We start from the raw sequence: 20382 nt of genomic DNA, 5'->3' as shown, positions 1-20382 counted from the left end.
ACAGGGATTACAGGAGGCACACACCCCCTTGGCAAGACAAGACAGCTGCTGGGCAATTGCTTAATTTCGGGGCCAAGACCGAATGATAAGGATGTGAATGACGACAGTTGAGATGAATTAGTGCAGCCACTAAAGAGCGATTTTTTAATCAGGAGAAAAGGAAAAACCTTGCCTTGCCATGCCAGATCGACGATTGGGTTAAAAATATCTCATCTGCCTGCTACAGTTGCAATGATGCCTCCCCAGCCTTGTTCTCCTCTGGAAGGGCATGGCATGGATGGCTGTTGTCTCCTTTACAGGCCAGCCAATTGGGCACTTCTTCACGTGTCATGGCACATATCTTCACGTGGCACAAGCTGGAGGAAGTGGAAATACCTAGACTGGAGTAGACTCTCGAGAAGAAGAAAGTCAATGGAAGAATGTTGAGAAGCCTGCGGCAGTGGCTCTTCACTGGTGGATCTCGAAAGATGCCACATCTCTTGGACGGGCCGGTAGAAGGTTGAATTTTTAATTCTCGACAGGACCAAACCAGTCCATCATGAGTTTGGCTCTACGTCCGAGCTTTGAGACAACGGTCTCTCCGCTCAACTTCGTGTTATTTATTTTTTCGCATCAGACCACTCCGTTTACTGATCCGATCGGCAAAGCAAAACCGCTAGAAGGGATAACAGCATCCATGTGCGTTTTTACGTGTGCACGTATGATGGCCTCTGTATTGTTGCTTCAGTGACCTGCCGTCTTGCGTACAACACCTCACGCGCTGCAACCTGAACATGTCACCCAGTGGCGCTTATTAGTGCGGTGATGGTGAGGGGGGGAAACTCTTTGACGGGCAATTTTTAATGCAAGCTAATCATTACTTGCAAAGCTCAGTTCAATGTTTGAATTGAGTTCCCCCTTTTACCATGTCAAAAGCTCCTGATCAATAACGAGGTTCTGCTATTGCATGCTGAGGCATCCAAAGACTGGTTCATCCCATGCCAGCTGACGACGGCAGGGTTTGCAGGGCAGACACCAATTGCAAGGATGTATTTCTGGGAACCAGCCCCTCTTCGTTTTCAATGTCACAGATGCTGGACCTGGACCGGCAGTGCACGGGTCGTCTGTAACTGTGCACCCTGGTTTGTTATCTCGTGTTGGCCGTGGACGTATTTCCATACGACTCCATCATCATCTGCTCAAGCAATTGATCAAAAACCTGATGATAATTCTCGTTAAAGGAAAGATTTCCATGCTCAAAAGCATGAAGAGAGGGGATATCCCAATACAGACATCCCTCGTCCCGGTTCACCCGACAATACAGAGTTCATCACCAACTCGGATGCACTGATCAGCATCTGAGGCTCACTACGCTCACACCCTTCCCGCCCCGCTCGCCTGCAAGTGTTCCGTCTACAGACTAGATCCTGAATAACAGCACCAGAAAAAGGAAAAAGAAACAAGACAACCTGCAAAAAATACGAACATTGTCCAAATAGCGCATGCAATAGCTTCCGCACCACCCTCTAGCCCTCCCCATCACAAAACAAGCCACGGCGTTTTTCTGTAATTTACCCTTCCTCCAAAGGGATATGCATGCCCCGCGCAAAACAACATGGCGTAATGTATTTGACCATAAACAAAAGAATATGTATCTTCAATTAAAACAAACGCCGCTCATTAATCTATAGGTTATTCGTATATATGCAAAATGCGGAAATGCGGAAATGCTTCATCTAACGGTTTACGCCTTCTTCTCCACATTTATCGACAGGCTGGGGACGTCGAATGTTACTGTCGTGTTGGCCGAGTATGCTTCTGTTCCCCAGGACATGTAACCGATGTAGTAGGACGACGTGGGATAATTCGCGTTATCCATGGAGAGGATCTCTTCGACTAATGGATAGAGATCGCCATCAAACTTTTCCGTGGGCTCGTCGACATACCACGTCAGAACCTTTTGCTTGGCCTGATTGGTACCGTAGTAAAGTTTACTGAGCCGATTAGCATCGCATGCATATTCCTTGCACCAAGGTCAACTTACAATTCTGTGCCATGGAGAGTCTTTGTCGCGAGGGGGTTCGCTCCATCAACGTCGAAGCCGATAGGTTGTGTCGCAGGCCCAATAGCAGCAAACCACACCATGATTTCGTGCGAGGCATCGGCACTGTCCTGCGCCTTCTTCTGATCGCTGTCCATGAACATATCCATAGCGACGTTGGCGTTGAGCAGGTTCTTCTTCATTGCGGCGAGATCTGTCTTTGTAGCTTGCGTAGCGCCCTTTGCGGAACCGTTGCCAAGAGCGTATGTCCACTCAAAGTCGATCTCGATCTTGTCAATGGTGTTGAGCTTGGCGGGGAAGACGTCGCCGTCGACTTTGATGTTGGGGAAGGCGTGGACAGGAGCGGTTTCGGGGCCTTGAGGGTATTCCCATACTACGGACCATCGAGGTGCGGTTGTTTTTGTTGCGTACGTTTCATTGTTGTTGATGTCGACCTGTGATGGTCAGTATCGGGCGGGAGAGCTTGGTGTCGCATGATGCCATAGCAGGTGCATCATGAGGAGGTACCATGATAGAAAGTAGAGGATAGACTTACATATAAACAAAGACCTCCGTCATCACCTTCGTCCCAACCCCACTGATTAGGATTGACTGCGCGACAGTTAGCAAAGGTACAATCGTTACACAAGACTCGATCCCATCCTGAGTTACACAGTAACTCGATAAGTTGTACTCACGTGTATATTCTTGACCCTTGGTGTCAGGATGTACACCATAAGACTTTTGACAATGCTGTTCCGTCGTAATGCCATTCTTCTTCTTTGGTGCTGTCGGTTTCGGATCTGGCTTGAACAAAGGCGGTCCACCCGATGCCTCACGCGAACTGTTAAGGCCGATCAACACACCCAGCGTGATGGCGATAGGAAGGGCCAAAAGGCCGAAATTGACGAGGAACCGGATCGTCATTATTTCTGCTGGTGTTTTCTTGAGCAGAGAAGAGAAGAACGAGATTGACCTGGACCTCCAAACAATGGAGGAGGGAAAAACGGACAAGCTTTTGCAACTGCGTAGACGTTATCATTCGCACAGGCTCGTTATTCCCAAATTGGCTGCTAGCCAATGCAATGCGCACTCCCTCTCCCCCCCTCCCTTGCATATGCGGAGTGGCCTATGGAAATGCCGACATGCCAATCACGTAGCGCATTGGGCAAGCTGATAGCACGCTCGCAGCTGAAGGTGCCCCTGATCTAAACCCGGGATTGACCCCTGCGCTGCGATACGAAGGGGGGTGCTGTGTTAGTGCGTCTGTTAGTTGTTCCTGGATTAGTGCCACGGCATGCTCGGGTGGTTCGCTCGTGTTAATGGGCTGGGAGCTTGTTTATTCCAAGAATAAACCAATCCTGAACCAATACTGGACTGGGCTACGCTGTACATACTTTGCAGAGACTGGGGGACCAAACTCAAATCAACACACCCCCCATCCACGGATCGGATCTGCCTCTTGTCTCTATGTACTCTCCTCTTTCTCTCCCTTGTTTTCTTCTTCTTCCTTCTACCTTAGTCAAGCTTCTCTCGTTTTCTTGAACTCTTGGTGTTTCTTTTCCTTTTCACACATCGTTAGCAAAAGTACCAGTCATTCGTTATAACCAACACCACCCAAGGTTCGCCAAGTTACGCCATTGACCTTATCGGCTTGCATACTTTTTTTCGTACCACGTTGTGCCTGTGGAACCTAAACGCATGCGTCTCACCCGTCCAGAGTCAAGATGAACGGGCATCATGGCTATGCTGAGGGGGACCAGGAGAGGGAGTATAGAGAGATGGTAGAGATCGACGTGCAGCGTCAACATCAGCAGCAGCATGAACAGAGGCAGTATCAGCAGCAGGAGTACTTCCAACAAGACCTCCACTCTCCATACGGTCCTCCAGAGCAGCAATTCACGCCGTATTCGCCCTATCAGTCTTCAACAGAAGAGTTTCAGGGCCGCTCTGTCACTGAGCAGGGACGACCCGCTAGGCCTTCGCCAGCGCACTTTGACGATTACAGTCCAGCGCCTGAATGGCCTCCTCAAATTGCCAATAGCCCTGGGCAGTACTTCAACGACACACCGGGTGGTTCACGCTCTGCATCGCCGACACTGCGAAGCGGTAGAGAAACACCAGCTCGTCTGCATCACCACCCGGGCAACTCGTCGGTCGACTGGAGACCCAACAGCTTAATGGTCAGCTCCCGCACCCTCGTCAACAAATCCTCCAACGTCACTGACTCCGTCAAACAGAACCAGAGCCACCTGAGTCTCGCTGCGCTTCTGCCTGGCGGGCACTCGCCTCAGAGCAGCAGCGCAAACACACTTTATAACAAGGATTATATCGTTGACAGCAGCACTATTCAGCATGTGCATAAGCGCGACGACGCTGAGATCTGGGGAGGCTGGAAGCGATGGGTGTTTAGGCTTGTTCCTTTTCTCACATTTGCGAACACTGGACTCTACATGGCGTATCTAGCGCTGAGAATTGCTTGTGTTATTTGGGCGCAGAATGCGGCGGATACGACGTACGCTGGTGCGTGGATCTTCATCGGTGTTGAGATTGCAACAGCGATTCCATCATTGATGCATAATACGTGGACAATGTGGTCGATGAAGAAGCGCAACCGCCCGAAGCTGCGATTGACAGGCAACGATGTGCCCACTGTCGATGCATTCATCACTTGCTGTGGCGAAGACGATGATCTTGTGATGGATACCGTGCGAGCGGCGTGCGATTTGGATTACCCCCAGGATCGATTCAGAGTCATTCTGCTCGATGATGGAAAGTCTGCAGGTCTGCAGGAAGCATGTGCAAAGTTGTCCATGATATACCCGAACCTGTACTACATGGCTCGCGTTAAGATTCCTGGCCAACCTCACCATTTCAAGGCGGGTAACCTGAACTATGGTCTTGACGAGGTGCACAAGCTGCCTGGAGGTGCTGGTCAGTTCATGGCAGCTCTGGATGCTGATATGGTAAGCTATTCCCGCACCTTGACCAACTACATACTTACAATTGCAGATTCCCGAGCGTGACTGGCTCCGTGCTATTCTTCCTCACATGCTCATCGACCCCAAGATGGCTCTTGCATGCCCTCCCCAGCTCTTCTACAACACCCCTCCCTCGGACCCTCTCGCCCAAAGTCTCGATTTCTTCGTCCACGTTATCGAGCCCATCAAGGACGCTCTAGGTGTCGCTTGGTGCACTGGATCAGGCTACGTCGCTCGTCGTGAAGCTCTCGACGAGATTGGTAACTTCCCTCTTGGATCTCTGGCTGAAGATGTCGCTACATCGACTCTCATGCTCGGTAAGGGCTGGAAGACGGCTTTCATTCATGAGCCTCTGCAGTTTGGTACTGTTCCTGAAGACTACGGCGGTCATCTTAAGCAGCGAACGCGATGGGCTATTGGAACAGTCGATACCTCTTTCAAGCTGAACTTTTGTCTCTGGGGCGACAAGGTTCGCCAGATGACCACCGCTCAGCGATTCTCGGGATTCTTGTACGCCTCGTTGAGCATGTACACCATTCTGCTCACCATTTCACTCTTCGCCATTCCGATTATCCTGATTATGCAGAAGCCTCTTGTGGCCTATGCTACCGATGAGCAGCTCCGATGGTTGATCCGCGCGTGTTTCGCATCCGTCATCTCCAACCGTCTCTGCGAGTTTGCTCTCTTCATTCCCGCAGGTTATCACACCGGTCAGCGAGGTTCGCGATACCAGCTCTGGATGTCTCCCTACATCGCACTCTGCCTCATCCGATCATTCATCCTGCCAACATGGCTCGGCGGTCAAACTCAAGCCTTCAAGCCCACAGGATCGCTCGGCTCGGCCCTCAACGAGCGTGACGCCAAGCTCCGAAAGAACATGTTCCGACGTCTCTGGGGCATTCTCATCAACTACATGGCTCTTTTCCACTTCGCCTTTGTGTATCTGACCCTCGTCGCTGTGGTCCTCACATCGTTCCGATCATTCGTCACGACTCACACCGTTCGCGACACACTCACCGCCCTTCTCACCCACGCATTCTGGCCACCTCTCACCTTCCTCTTCATCTGCAGTTCGCTCTGGACACCGGTCTCCTACGCAATTGACCCGCCGGTCATGCCCGACCGCGAGGACCTGCTGAACCGAGATCCAAAGACGCAGGTGGCGCATCCCACTCCCCAGAGCAAGAAGATTGCGTTTGGCGGTCAGGCTGCGTGGTTCGAGTTGGAATACACGACTACTACTATTTATACATGCCTGGTCTTTGTGTGCTCATTCATTTTCTAGAAATGAGATGGGACATAATAACGAAATGAATTGTTACGATAATGTACGAGGGGTTGATACATACGAGGGAGGGAGCCCATTGTTTCGTGGATGAGATGAACAGGCGCAAAGACCAACTGGCAAGGGTACTCATTATTTGTTACTGGACTGGATTTTTTTTTTACATGGTATCGTACATAGTGCACGCATCGCATTAAACATAAAGATAGAGATCAGCCCTTAAGCGGCATACGAATAATAGAATGGCATCAATTATCACATGAACCTCGGGGAGCGATAACCGTTACGAGTGAGATTGGGAAATGTAGAGCTAAAAATACCAGGCATGATAAAGGCCTCGTAAGGCCGTTTGACGCCTAACAAAGCGTTTAATGCATGCAAGACGATGATAAACGCTGAGGTAAGAGAGTTTGAAGTCTCTGAGCTGGGATCTCAGAATACCAATCAAAGGCCTCATGAATTGGGAAGTTAAAGCAAAAGTCTCCCAGTTCATCGTCAATTTGCATAAGGTTTATCTTGAAGGTGCCTTTTATCCTAAAATTGCCGGTATTATCGTCATTTATGACCTCGGTCGCGTTGTCTTGCCGCGTCCCTCAGTTGCCTTCGACTGAGCGTTGGAGCCTCACGCATGAAGCATTGAATCAGTGTCAACATGTGAAACCTTGACTCGAACAGGCTTGACTCAAGAAGAGGCGCTTAACCTTGGCCCCAGTCCATAAAAGCTCCCTTGGTCCGTCCCTACGCGACTCAATCAGCGGCACCGCAAAAGAGAGTGAGGGAAAAAAAAAACTCTCAATTTTATCTAGCGGAACAACTCTTGTTCCAGAAGTCTTCTCTGCGGCGCTCTAAATAACGTGACCATTCAGCCACTCACGAAAGGTCAGACCCTTATCTGCGAGTTTGGTTTGGGTGTGCTCCACTCTTCTTCAGGAACCCAAGACAAGCATGTGAGATTAGATCTTCTCTTGTCGAAATTGCCTCTTCTCTCTGCTCTGCCCTGCCTTTTAGCCTTTCGTATCAGCAAGAGGCGATCTCCACGGCGTATTCTCCTCTCTCTCACCGCAATTGAAGAGCTCTCAACAAAATTCTAGCACTGTACAGCAGCAGCAAGGCTCCCTTGCAACAAAAGAACCCACTCGGTTAACCTCTGTGCTAAGCTCACTCACAGCTTAAGGGTCCTTTTTCGTTGCTCCACATCGTGAACACGTCTCCCTCAACTCTCCATGATCTCCCGCACATCGTGGGGCCGTGATTGGCCTGCCACGAGTCCAAGTTCTGGACCCCTATTCATGGGTCCCTGAAGTTTTGGCGGTCTTTCTAAATTCTCAGAAGTTTTTTTTTCGTATGCTATTTCGGATTAGGTCAAGAGCCGTAATCCTGAGACGAGGTCTGGTCTGGCTGGCATGGTATCGGTCGGCACCTAAGCTGCTAGGTAGGAATAAATAATAAGAGCTTTGTTGGGGCGGGAACCTTTTTCTTCAACCCGTCACCCCCCGCCTCTCCTCTTTCTCTTGTTCTCTTTAAACTTTCTTCCTCTTCCTCTCGAGTGAAACTTGCTTGACAATTGCATCTTCTGCATTCGTTAGTACAATGGCGACTCGACAGCGAACTGCCACCACTGTTGTGGTCGAGGACCTCCCCAAGGTAAGTCGGCCAAGAAGCTCCCCTCGTCGCACTCCTAACTCGTGCTCAGGTCACTCTTGAGGCCAAGTCTGAACCTCAGTTCCCCGATATCAAGACCATCAAGGATGCCATCCCCGCGCACTGCTTCCAGCCCTCGCTCGTCACCTCATTCTACTACGTCTTCCGCGACTTTGCCATGGTCTCTGCCCTCGTCTGGGCAGCTCTCACCTACATCCCCAGCATCCCCGACCAGACCCTCCGCGTTGCAGCATGGATGGTCTACGGCTTCGTCCAGGGTCTCTTCTGCACCGGTGTCTGGATTCTCGGCCATGAGTGCGGCCACGGTGCTTTCTCTCTCCACGGAAAGGTCAACAATGTGACCGGCTGGTTCCTCCACTCGTTCCTCCTCGTCCCCTACTTCAGCTGGAAGTACTCTCACCACCGCCACCACCGTTTCACCGGCCACATGGATCTCGACATGGCTTTCGTCCCCAAGACTGAGCCCAAGCCTTCCAAGTCGCTCATGATTGCTGGCATTGACGTCGCTGAGCTTGTTGAGGATACCCCTGCTGCTCAGATGGTCAAGCTCATCTTCCACCAGCTTTTCGGATGGCAGGCGTATCTCTTCTTCAACGCTAGCTCCGGCAAGGGCAGCAAGCAGTGGGAGCCCAAGACTGGCCTCTCCAAGTGGTTCCGAGTCAGTCACTTCGAGCCTACCAGCGCTGTTTTCCGCCCCAACGAGGCCATCTTCATCCTCATCTCCGATATCGGTCTTGCTCTTATGGGAACTGCTCTGTACTTTGCTTCCAAGCAAGTTGGTGTTTCGACCATTCTCTTCCTCTACCTTGTTCCCTACCTGTGGGTTCACCACTGGCTCGGTAAGTTCAAGATCAATCGGATCGATTGACTCGTCGCTAATTGATTAGTTGCCATTACCTACCTCCACCACCACCACACCGAGCTCCCTCACTACACCGCTGAGGGCTGGACCTACGTTAAGGGAGCTCTCGCCACTGTCGACCGTGAGTTTGGTTTCATTGGAAAGCACCTCTTCCACGGTATCATTGAGAAGCACGTTGTTCACCATCTCTTCCCGTAAGTCACCTGTCTGGATGGCACCGATTCACATCTAACACCTCGCAGTAAGATCCCCTTCTACAAGGCTGACGAGGCCACCGAGGCCATCAAGCCCGTCATCGGCGACCACTACTGCCACGACGACCGAAGCTTCCTGGGCCAGCTGTGGACCATCTTCGGCACACTCAAGTACGTGGAGCACGACCCTGCCAGACCTGGCGCTATGCGATGGAACAAGGACTAGAGCTCCGGGTCTGGTACTCGTACTGGTCTGAGGCAAATCGCTAGGTTATGATAGACAATTGTGATAGACATAAACGATAGATCAAGTTAGACATGACACGCGACGTACGCGATTAGAAAGAAACTAGACAAGCTAGAGCACTTGGCTTTCGCGCTTGGGACGCAATAAAACGGAGTTTGTTTGTTAAACTGGAGATTGAAGGGGGATTTGTTGAGAGAGGCACAGTCTGAGTGAGATCCATGATTCAGTCCCCGCACTTGTCGCCTCCGGGGCGTCAAAATTATCTTCCGCCAGACGCCAAGTCCGCGTTCCGCCACTGGAGTCTCAGAATGTGAGGGAGACGAAATCGTGAGACTGAGATAACAGGATAAATCAGATATCAACTATTCTCTAGCGTAAACATGAAATTGGGCATGTAGCATCATAGATATCCTCACATTTCGCCACGATAAGGGGCGATTTTCAGGAGATTGTCAAGGTTCAAGCCCATGTCAAGACACCCTAGAACCCCCGAAAGCCCCTGTTAATGCGGCGGAGTTTGGCGAGCTTTCCGCTGCGCCATATCCGACAATCTGATCTGGTAGTCGAAGATGAATCGATTCAGACCTGTTCAATTAAGCATCGATATGGAGACAGCGCAATCAAGTAGACGAAAAGGTGAGATACGTCAAGATATCATGAAATTAGTCTAATGACATTCTGTAGCGTGCGATCACTGTGTAGCGCGGAAATTAAGATGCTCCGGGCGCAATTGTTCTAATTGCAGTCTATATGCGGTTACCTGCAAGACGACAGTAACAAGTCGAAGAAAGGCGACTCGGAATGGCGGAATCACTCCGGCGCCCTCAAGCCAATCTGAGATCCAGTAGGTACCTGCAATCAATTGTCCTTCGATTTTTATTAATGATGGCAAAGACCTGACCGTATGACCGCTCTCGAAGAGCGCTTAGCTAACATTGAGGCTCTCTTGACAGCGCTTGGGGGGCGAACCCTTGGAGCACCACCAACACAGCCAGGACTCGACATTTCTCTCAGTGATCTTGATGTCTCTGGGTCTTCAAATAGTTGGGGTATTTCGCCATTTCAGACACCACTGGACGTAGCTCAATTCCAACATACAGCCATCTCAAATGCGGGCTCTCAATTGACCAAGGCTGCGAGCTCAGATCAGCTCGAGCTCGCTCCTCTATCAGAAGTCCTCCCACTTGTAGACAGCTATTTCCGCAATTACAACACCATAATCCCACTATTCGAAGAGAATGAATTTATGCGCATGCTTCTCGATTGGTACTCTTCATCCACCAAGCGCTCTACGGTCGCATGGGCTGCTATAAATGTCGTCTTGGCTATCAACTATCGCATCCTTGAGGGAAAGACAATGGACGACCCTGCGTTTTCCCAAACTATTCGCAATGCGCGCTCTGCCATGTCAGAGTTGATGATGCAAGGCCAAGATTTGATGGGCCTGCAAGTGCTTCTGGGCATGGTGATCCTGTTCCAAGGGTCTTCAGAAGTCCAACTCGCTATTGTTCTAACTGGGAGTGTCACTCGGCTTGCGCAAAGTCTACGGTTGAACTCAAAGAAAGCATTAGCAGGACTGTCGAAATCGGAACAGGCGCATAGAACTCGTTTGTTTTGGCTTGCATACATCTATGACAGGGTACGTTGAACTTGACAACTACACCCATGATACTAACAAATGACAGGAAATGGCGCAAAGGTCTCAATGCCCGTATCACCAGCCCGACTGTGAAACAGACATAGATCTACCAGAAGCGAACCCTGAAGAAGATCTTGGTATCATCACCTCATCCACCGACACCATTCGGTTCAATTATCTCCGTTCATGCGCCAAGTTTGCATTCATCCAAGGAAAGGCCCATGATCTTCTCTACAGCCAAAAGTCTCATGCTCTCACACCAGAAAGTGAAGCTAGATCAATTGCCCTAATAGAAGAATTGCTTAAAGAATGGGTGGACGAAATACCCCCAGTGCTTCATACCACAGAGGGTATCGACAAGACGTTATCCCCATTAGCGAGGGTTATGATGACGAACCTATGGTCTCGTCATATTGAGACCCGGATCAAAATCCACTCGATATTTACGTTTGAAGATACATGGATCAACAGAGTGAGGCGGTATCTTTCACCTGCGGTGATAGATATCAGCGACGACATTGATGGTGAGGTTGAAAGAGCGGACCTTACACCTCTACCAGCAGGATGGGGCGAATGCGTGGTTAATGCTCGAGTTTGTCTGGAATTAATCAGTTCGGCAAAATTGACAGAGTATATCCTATGGTAAGTTCCCCCATCCACTTGTACTGATAGTACTGACTGACATGACAGGCTTCATACATGCACCGCACTCCCATGCCTGATCCTCATCATAGTTAACATGATTGAGTTTCCAGACCATGATCTTGTGACCCAGGATCGAAAGCTTTTGGATAGCTGTTTTGGAGTTTTTGATGGTGTGATGAAATATCTGCCGAAAGAGCCGTTTGACACGATACTATCTATTTCTCATCAGTTGGATCGAAGGGCAAAGGGGCAGGTTCACCGCGCTATGTTGGGGAAGGGGGGTATGTCCTATCAAGAGGATTTTCAGATGAGTCCTTCGACCGCGTGGGCGCTTTTGGATGATATTGAGTTTCAGTGATGAATGAACTGGCCACCATACGTTTTCGATCTATAGTGTAATTTCGTTCAGTTGAATTGTAATATTTCATCATGGCATCGGGCAGGCATTTTTATGCAAGAGAGATAAGCATATACTCTAAAACCAACGGCTATGATCCAGTTCTATAGTATTGTATAGCGCCAGCTGTTCCGCTGATAGCCCTCTCGTTCTCTTTGGTCAACTCTACACCATAATACTTCCTCAAAGCTTCTAGCCTCTCCTCTTCCGTCTTGAAGGTCCTTTCCCACTTAGTCTCTCCACCCTTTCTGTACTTGAACAAATCCCCATCGATAATAAAGGCACCATCAATGGCACCACCCACATTTTTCAAGTCCCTCGCGCTTCCGTCTGAATAATCCTCCTTCTCAGAAGTGAACTGCACGCTGACAACCTTGAAAGTGAAGAAGCTTGAGGGGCTCTTCGAAGGAGACATGTTGAAGACTCGGATATCTTCTGGTAAGATCTCAAAGTCCATGAAGCACCATTGAGGAATCCACTCGCCTCCCTCGCGGGATCGATATTCGTATATCCAGAGCTTTTGATTGCTGACATTTTGTGCGATAACATCATGCTGCAATCGCATTTGGAAACCACTTGATCCCGTGTGAACACGTTCATGCTCAACTTCCAACAGTTCAGTTGGATTCCGTCCCCCAAAGCCAACATCAACGGCAAATGTCTTCCCATCAATAATCACCAAGCTAAGACAATGCGAAGTGCCCCCAAATCTCCCAGCATCAGGGTTAAAGACCCTTGATCCAACCATATAGGTATGATAACCCAGCGAGAGAAGAACTGTGTTGAAAAAAGTGTTGTTCTCCATGCAGTAACCGCCTCGCCTCTCATTCACGATCTTATCGTAGAGATGATCGGCGTTCACGTCAACAGTGCGATGCCATGAGTAATGAAGAGTAAGGTTCTCAAAGGGAACTGTGACGATCTGCTGTTTTGTCAAAGCGTCGAGGTAGGACCGTTGATCTTCAGCTGTGAGGTTGCTGATGTTGTACTTGCGATCAGATACCGGAAAGGCAATCCGATCGTAATACTTCTCGAGTTGAGACTTGCTATATCGAATTCGATCCGCCATGTTGGAATTGCCCTGAAGTTCTTTCGAAGTTCCTAGGGTTTGGCACTATACATCAAGTTAAATGCTTGATGTCGGTTATGGGATTTGTCATCAGTCGTCGGGCGGCTATGGGCATCGGCTTTTGGAGACTCGCGATGTGGATCATATTGATAATAATGAGGTCATTGGCCAGTGAAGAATGTGACGCTATTGAAGCTGAACCACGACATCGTGGCCGAGCTATGACCTCGGAGAATGCTGATATAAAAGTCCTGGAGTTCTCAAGGGTAGGTAAGCATGTAGTATGCCAAACATAACCTTAATGCTAAAGTGGCTTCTATGAAACGCCACTGGCTTATGGACCCAACGGTCCTCACCGGTTCGAAGCTTGGATGACTGAGCTGGTCTATGGAAGATTAGTAAGACAATATTAGAGGATTGACGAATTTAATACTGAGCATTGTTGACTCGCCGACTAACTGATGCTCAGAGTGAGCAATCCCGGAGCGTGAGCACCTGGGAGTTCCGCGGAACTCCGACCTACCCGGAACTCCAGCCAACTCCGTCAAGCGAAAGGATTTACTGATGAAATTGCAACGCACGGCAGAAAAGTCATAGATTTGTATTTATATAAATGAGACAAGAGGTGCATGTAATTATGGTGCGTTCTATTCAATTTTATCATCATAAGTTAGTTAAAATACTAATTGGCCTTCCGAAGTCACTCCAGCAGCTCACGACTTGCACCACTAACATGACTGGAACTATCATCATAACCGGTGCCAATGGCTCTCTCGCCCTTGCCTATATATCACACCTCATAAAGACCCATCCATCATACACCATCCTCGCAACAGTCCGCAATGCATCTCCCTCCGACCCCAACACCGCCCAACTTTCCTCCATCCTCTCCTCACACCCTCAATCCTCCATCGAAGCGCTTGACCTCTCTCTTCTCTCAAACGTACGAAGCTTCTCAGAAAACACAGCGAGGAGAGTAGCTGCGGGTGAGATACCTCCTATAAAAGCCATCATCTGCAATGCCTTCACCATGTCTGTAACAGAGCAGGTTTACACTCCCGATGGCTTCGAGAGGACGTTCCAGGTCAACCATTTATCTCATTTTGTTCTGGTGCTAAAGTTGATTGGAAGTATGGCGAGCGATGGGAGGATCGTGATGCTTGGTTCGGATACACACTATACAACTCGTTCACACCCACTTTTTAAGCAACGACCTGGTATCCCAGAAGATGCTGAGCTTTTAATCAAGCCGAAGCCGGGTAAGAAAGGGAAAGAGTATGATGGAGGATTCCATCGGTATGGAAACTCGAAGTTGGCGAATATCATGTTCATGCATGATCTCAACGCCAGGCTTGAGAAGGTAAGCCTAAGCCACCACCTCAATATCCTCAAACTGACAAATTAGAATCCCAAACTCTCTGGCATCACCGCTATAGCGATGGACCCGGGCGGCATGGTCGATTCCCGTGCGCACAGGATCCAGACGCCGTTTATGCGCCTTGCCTTTAGTCTTGTGCTTATATCACTCCCCATTCTTCGTCACTTCACCGATACTATGCGGCCAGCAGCGCAATCAGGTCGAGAGTTGGTTGAGCTGAGCGTTGGGGAGAAATTCAAGGGCACAAGGGGGTATTTCATGGGGGCCAGACAGGAAGAAGAGGATATTGCCTGTAAGGATGTCCATAAGAGGGAGCTGTTGTGGAATGCTTGTTGGGAGTGGGCTGGAATGAGGGAGGAAGAGACCGTTTTGTTGTAATGACGTTAAGCTTTGAGACTTGCATGGTCGAGGGTGTACATAAGGTATCGAGAGGGAGGTGTCTGTTACTATAGTGCTATAAGTCCAGAAGGAAGATATGACCAGCGGCAAGTAATGAACACAGAAGAAGCAATGGCCAATGGATGGAAGCAAAAGATACACTACAGATTGAAGGCAGAAAATATCGCCATAAGTATGATCATAAGATATCGAGTCTCAATTTCTATATTCAAGTCTACAGGACCCATGTACACCGAATCACCAAACAAACCGAAACAGAAAACGCCCTCTAAGAGCCATGAATGAACGCCTTAGCGCTTTAGTACAACTGCAATCTGTTAGCATTACCCTTCAACTCAGCAACGGAAGCTAACTTACCCAGTTGAGCAGCCACATCACTCCAAGGATGCCTGCAACGCGCATGTGGAGGCCAGTCGTAACAGACTTGGCAAAGTCCTTTGCGCGGTCCAAGTGGACGTTGTTGAGCATGGGCATGTTCTCCCATACAGGCTCGACAATCTTCAGCTCGCCACTCTCTTCATCATCTTCCACAATCTCGGGGATGCCCTGCTTTGGCTTGGCCTCACCCAGAATGAGCTTGACGATCTTGCCGGATGCTTCGGCAACAAGGTGGCTGACCCAGAAGAAGATGGGGACAATGACTGCGAGATCTCGCCAGCGGTCATTGAGGAGACTGGCATCGCCCTTGAAGATATCCAAGAGAAGGACGCCCTTGGTGTCAGCGGCCAGGAAAACGTGGAACTGCAGGATGAATGTCTCGAGAGAGCATCGACCGAGCCACGCCGCAGCAGTAGAGTAGTAGTTCCTCATGGTAACGGTAGCGTTTCGAAGAGCGATGAAGGCAAGAATAGGTACCGCCGCAATGACCGGGTGCATCATGATATAGACCTTTCGGTCGCCAGTGTATGTGCAGAGGTAAGCATATCCAAGGATCGACAGGGCTGAAGGAATAATGGCAGCTTTGAAGTTGGTGTACCAAGCAGAATCACGCTCGAGTCGCTGTTGCGCGACACCAGCGAGCATGCCGACGAACACAATGGCTCCATCAAGAGTGACTCTGAACATCCACTCGTCAATGTTCCATTTGATGCGGAAGACGACATCGAGGATTGCGAAAGCCCACTGAGTGAGAGGGGTGAAGTTGAGAATGACTGTGACGATGATAAAAGAGGCAAAGATCTTGCTCGTGACGATCTTGACACTATCGTTGAAGCCAGAGCAGATGGCCATGGTAGCATAGACGACCATGAACCAGAAGCTGACAAGCGGCGCAAAGTAGTAAAACATATAGTCAGTTCCCATGACGTAAGGAAGGGCACAGCTCAGCATGTTCAAGCGCAGCATGACACTTGCAATGCGGCGGAATGAAAAGTCCTTCTTGGAGAGGAAGTAGATAGTATGTCCGTATCCAGTCTGGAACAGGTAGGCAGCGACAAGCAATCGGATGAAGATATAGATGGGAAGATTGCGAATCGCACCGGTCCAATGGTAAACAAGAATGGCAGCCTGCATCCAGCCCTTCCACTCTTCAGTCTGATCTCTTGAGAGGACGCCGGCATCCTCATCAATTGGCACGGTGGTAGTGGCAGGGGCGGCAGCAGCCTCAGCAACTGGCAGACGAGGCGCACGGAACTTTGTCTTGCAGATGGTGAGTCCGGCAATGATGAGGCAGATTGCAATGAGGAGGTAGAACTCATTTGGAATAAACTCCTTCATGCCCTTGGAAAACAGATGGGTACGGTCGGCAGCGAAACAGTAGAGAAGAGAGACAGCAAACATGCCAACCTTCATATCGAGCCACTTGATCTCGATGGACGAGACGAGGGTGACGCCCTCGTAGCAGATGCATGCAATGACGTAGATAGCAGTGAGGCCGAGAATGGCAATTTGGACCCATGATTGCGAGGGATAATCTGTGCAGCAGGTTCGCGTGTAGGGATATCCGTTCATTCGATCAAGCTTGGCGTTGCATCGGGCGTTGAGCAGGATGTTTGCTTTGATCTCAGCGACTGTATCAATGACGTGAAAGCCAGTCTGGGTTCTGTCGACGATAGCCTCGGGCTGATTGAGCGAGAGCTGAGGGAATGCTCGGAGCAGACGGAGGTTGTGCTCCTCTTCCTGGCTGTAGATGACCTTATCAATGTTTTCAACCTCGCCCTTGTGAATACCCTTAGGTCCAGTGCGGGACTTGGGGAGTTCATTGTAGTATGGAGGCGCAACGGGGGCGAGGAAGACCTCATTGCCAATGCCTTCAACGGGGTCCATTGGTCCTGTACCCCATTTGGTGAGGTCTCCCAAATGGAGGATGTCGGTGATGTTGTCGAGGGCCACGGCGAATCGCTTGTCAGACTCGTTGCCGAAGAAGTTACCGGCGTACCAAGCACCAGCGCCCAGCATGATGAGGCCGGGATCGGAGCCATGATGCTTTTCCTTCCGCTTCGCTTTCTCTTCGGCGGACTCCTTGATCTGGCCTTGCTTGTGCTTGTCCTCGCTGATTCGCTCGAGCTGTTCTCGGAGAGGGTGGCCTGGTTCGGTATGGTAAAACGGGTTCCAGATGTGCAGCATTCGGACGCCATTGAAGGTTGTGTTGTAGCTTCGGTGAGGTTTGGCTTTCTTGCGCCCTTCCATGGCCTTCTTACGATCCAACTAATTACCAGTCAGTAGCAGAACGATGCGCGGATGCGGAAGTGCATTATTTACCAATCGCGCAGTGCCCCAGTATATCTGTCGTGTCGTCGAGTCGCCAGAGAAGACCAAATGGCGATCACCCATGCAATCCTTTATGTCCTGCGCCGTGTAATGATGCAGCATACATCCGTCAGGCTGCCAATTCGTGAAGGGCTTCCTCGCACCCGTCTCATCCGGAGCATGGATCCAGCTTCCATTTCGTTCACTCTCGCCCAGCAGCGCTCTACATCGATACGGATCATCTGAGGAATAGACATTGTGAAACGTCAACGAGCCCAGCAAGACCAGACAAAAGACGATTGGGAGAAATCTCGCCGCAAAGGCCATGGGCCGTGATGATTCCGACATGATGTGAGAGAATGTGGTTATGCGTCGGGTGAAGGCTAGGAGCCTGCGAAGTGACGAGATGAGAAGATAAAGAGCTCTCTTGGCCGCGGAGAGGTAAGAAGAGACATTCTGGTGGCGTAGGAAGGGTTGCGTCCCTTGCTTTAACCCCTGAGACCGTTGGGGCATGATGGTATGAACGGAGGGCGCTTGGAATGAACTAACGGCATGCCTAGATTGAGTGTGTGTCCAAAAGCAGTTGGCTAGGGTACAGGAAAAGGAGAGACAAGAGCTAAAAAGCCACGGGGGATAAGGGAAAGCGAAACAAGGTGTGTCAGAAGGAGATCAGCAAAGGAGAAGGAATGAAGGAAAAAAAGAAAAGAAAAGAAAAGAAAGAGAGACAGAGACAGAGTAAAACAGCCGATGATGACTCTGTACGTAGGTAGGTAAGGTACGAAAATGCAGTGTTACCCGTCACACGCGGCCACGGACGCGGAAGGCAAGATATTTTATTCCACAGACAATTCGACCCCTAGAAAAGAACAGAAAAGAACCCCTCAACGGAAGAAGAATCCCTCCCACTTCCCAGGGTCAGGGCCAGGTCCAGGTCCCCTCATCTCTAAACATGTCAAGCTCAGTAGTCTATCGCTAGTCTCTCTCTGCTGCAGAACCGACATCCAATAGCCAGCGCCACGCAATAAGCACCCCTGACTAAAACAGCAAGGGAGCAGTTCAGCTCTGCATGCCAGCACCCAAAAACAAGCTTTTTCCATTCCCGTGCCAATTTTTCTGCAGTGACAGTCAAGACTAGATTAGGTTGGAAAAGTCAATCGCGTGCGTGGCCTGTTTTCCCCACTGGTCAATCAAAAGGAGTAATTATGTATAGGGATAATATTAACCTTATAAATTAAATAAAAACTCAATCAATTTGTTTCCCTAGGGATTCTTTATTGCCGATTTGTTTGCCGCGAGTCAACCCTTGGATTGTCAGTTCATGAAATGCGCCACTTTTACGGAGTACACATTCAGTGAATGCTTGCCCTGATCTTCAAGGACAGATATGTACTGTACAGTAGGCACAGTACTCCATACAGTAGGGGAAACGTAACCCATGTACGTACAGTATCTACGTGTTCCCCGTGTCGTTTCTTTTGGGTGACGAATCTGATACAACTGTCGCACCGATCGATCTGTCGTTTCTGTTTGTTTGTTGTTTTCGAGTTACACAGCGTTACACGTTTCCGTCATGATTCAACTGCCGGAGGATTAAAGCTTGACATTCAACGAGAGGCTGTGATTTGGTGGTTTAGCGGTGCTTAAAATTGGTAGGGTGACACTGAAGGGGCCCTGGAGGGAAATCGTTTCAGGGCTCGATTGATTGATTGACCGGCCCCGGGACAGAACCGGCACAGCTGGGGTCCCCGCATCGGCGTGAGCTTCCGATCGGTCTTGATCAGCGACCGGGACATCAAAGGTTGCCAGATAAATAGAATCAATACCAGTACTTGAGCGTGAATTAATATCAGCAATTAACAAAACAACAAAGTAATAAATAATCTGCTCAAAATGTCATTCTGGATCGAGACAGAAGACTGGCATACTGCCGGCGAACCCTTCCGCATCGTCCAAACCCTCCCGCCAAGCCATCTCCCCGACGGCGAGACTGTCGCTCAACGTCGCCTTACTGTCATTAAGACTCCCAATCACCCTCTTGACCAACTCCGACAATCTCTGTGCCATGAACCACGAGGCCATGCGGACATGTATGGTGGTTTCATCACGCCGCCGAATGATCCCGGTGCTCATTTCGGCGTCTTGTTCTGGCACAAAGACGGCTTCTCAACGGCATGCGGACATGGAACCATAGCTTTGGGGTATTGGGCTGTCACAAAGGATCTTGTTGAAGCGCCCGAAAACGGGACTGTTGATGTCGTTATTGACGTTCCTTCTGGGAGAGTTACCGCGAAGATTGCTATCAAGGACGGCAAGCCGATCCATGGCAACTTCATCAGCGTCAAGAGCTACCAGATTGCCAAGGACTTATCTGTCAATCTCCCATCACGAGGTGTTTATGTCAAGGTCAATCTCTCATTCGGTGGAGCTATCTACGCTACCATCGACGCGGCTCAGCTCGACCTTCAGGTTGAACCAAGCCAGTACATCAACTTCATCAACCTTGGACGTGAGATCAAAGCTTCTCTAGGCACTAGAGCGCACTACGACACGAATGATTTATACGGCATCATATTCTTCAATGACGAAGGTACTGGACCAGCTGGAGAGGTACTTCAACGCAACGTTACTGTCTTTGCAGATGGCCAGATCGATCGCTCACCCTGTGGCTCAGGCACAGCCTCAAGAGTAGCGGTGCTTCTGGCCGAAGGAAAACTGGGAGCTGGGAAATCGAAGCTTCTGCATCGATCTATAATTGATACGGTATTTGAAGCGGATATTGTTTCTGAGGAAGAGAGCCCTGTCGATTTCCCGGCGTGTATTCCGAGAGTGAGAGGAACAGCTAACCTGGTCGGGAAAATGAACTTTTTCATCGATCCAGAGGATACAGTCTTTCCTGGGTTCTTACTAAGGTAAATT

The 20382-nt window shown here is 49.7% G+C and overlaps 8 protein-coding genes across 8 annotated transcripts; 5 read left to right on the top strand and 3 right to left on the bottom strand.

The window, feature by feature from the left end:
* Positions 1-1723: 1723 nt before the first annotated feature.
* Positions 1724-2947, bottom strand: FMAN_06193 (uncharacterized protein; the record flags this gene model as incomplete). Its single annotated transcript, XM_041827058.1, has 4 exons — positions 1724-1973; positions 2024-2475; positions 2577-2632; positions 2719-2947. 4 exons carry the CDS (start codon positions 2945-2947, stop codon positions 1724-1726), a joined length of 987 nt encoding a protein of 328 aa, XP_041678059.1.
* Positions 2948-3747: 800 nt separating this feature from the next.
* On the top strand, positions 3748-6286 carry FMAN_06194 (uncharacterized protein; the record flags this gene model as incomplete). The annotated part of the gene is made up of 3 exons (XM_041827057.1): positions 3748-4203; positions 4261-4986; positions 5033-6286. 3 exons carry the CDS (start codon positions 3748-3750, stop codon positions 6284-6286), a joined length of 2436 nt encoding a protein of 811 aa, XP_041678058.1.
* Positions 6287-7876: 1590 nt separating this feature from the next.
* On the top strand, positions 7877-9230 carry FMAN_06195 (putative bifunctional D12/D15 fatty acid desaturase; the record flags this gene model as incomplete). Its single annotated transcript, XM_041827056.1, has 4 exons — positions 7877-7930; positions 7980-8787; positions 8836-9004; positions 9053-9230. The coding sequence occupies 4 exons, from the start codon at positions 7877-7879 to the stop codon at positions 9228-9230; spliced, it is 1209 nt and encodes a 402-aa protein (XP_041678057.1).
* Positions 9231-10155: 925 nt separating this feature from the next.
* Positions 10156-11893, top strand: FMAN_06196 (uncharacterized protein; the record flags this gene model as incomplete). Its single annotated transcript, XM_041827055.1, has 3 exons — positions 10156-10890; positions 10937-11532; positions 11581-11893. 3 exons carry the CDS (start codon positions 10156-10158, stop codon positions 11891-11893), a joined length of 1644 nt encoding a protein of 547 aa, XP_041678056.1.
* Positions 11894-12023: 130 nt separating this feature from the next.
* FMAN_06197 (uncharacterized protein) lies at positions 12024-13001 on the bottom strand (the record flags this gene model as incomplete). Its single annotated transcript, XM_041827054.1, has 1 exon — positions 12024-13001. One exon carries the CDS (start codon positions 12999-13001, stop codon positions 12024-12026), a length of 978 nt encoding a protein of 325 aa, XP_041678055.1.
* A 733-nt stretch (positions 13002-13734) lies between these two features.
* Positions 13735-14757, top strand: FMAN_06198 (uncharacterized protein; the record flags this gene model as incomplete). Its single annotated transcript, XM_041827052.1, has 2 exons — positions 13735-14361; positions 14407-14757. The coding sequence occupies 2 exons, from the start codon at positions 13735-13737 to the stop codon at positions 14755-14757; spliced, it is 978 nt and encodes a 325-aa protein (XP_041678054.1).
* Positions 14758-15076: 319 nt separating this feature from the next.
* FMAN_06199 (uncharacterized protein) lies at positions 15077-17814 on the bottom strand (the record flags this gene model as incomplete). The annotated part of the gene is made up of 3 exons (XM_041827051.1): positions 15077-15085; positions 15136-17424; positions 17479-17814. The coding sequence occupies 3 exons, from the start codon at positions 17812-17814 to the stop codon at positions 15077-15079; spliced, it is 2634 nt and encodes an 877-aa protein (XP_041678053.1).
* A 1542-nt stretch (positions 17815-19356) lies between these two features.
* On the top strand, positions 19357-20379 carry FMAN_06200 (uncharacterized protein; the record flags this gene model as incomplete). The annotated part of the gene is made up of 1 exon (XM_041827050.1): positions 19357-20379. The coding sequence occupies one exon, from the start codon at positions 19357-19359 to the stop codon at positions 20377-20379; it is 1023 nt and encodes a 340-aa protein (XP_041678052.1).
* Between the last annotated feature and the right edge of the window lie 3 nt (positions 20380-20382).

Source organism: Fusarium mangiferae, assembly GCF_900044065.1.
Source record: "Fusarium mangiferae strain MRC7560 genome assembly, contig: FMAN_scaffold002, whole genome shotgun sequence".
NCBI lineage: Eukaryota > Fungi > Ascomycota > Sordariomycetes > Hypocreales > Nectriaceae > Fusarium > Fusarium mangiferae.
This window is presented reverse-complemented; position numbering and strand designations above follow the sequence as displayed.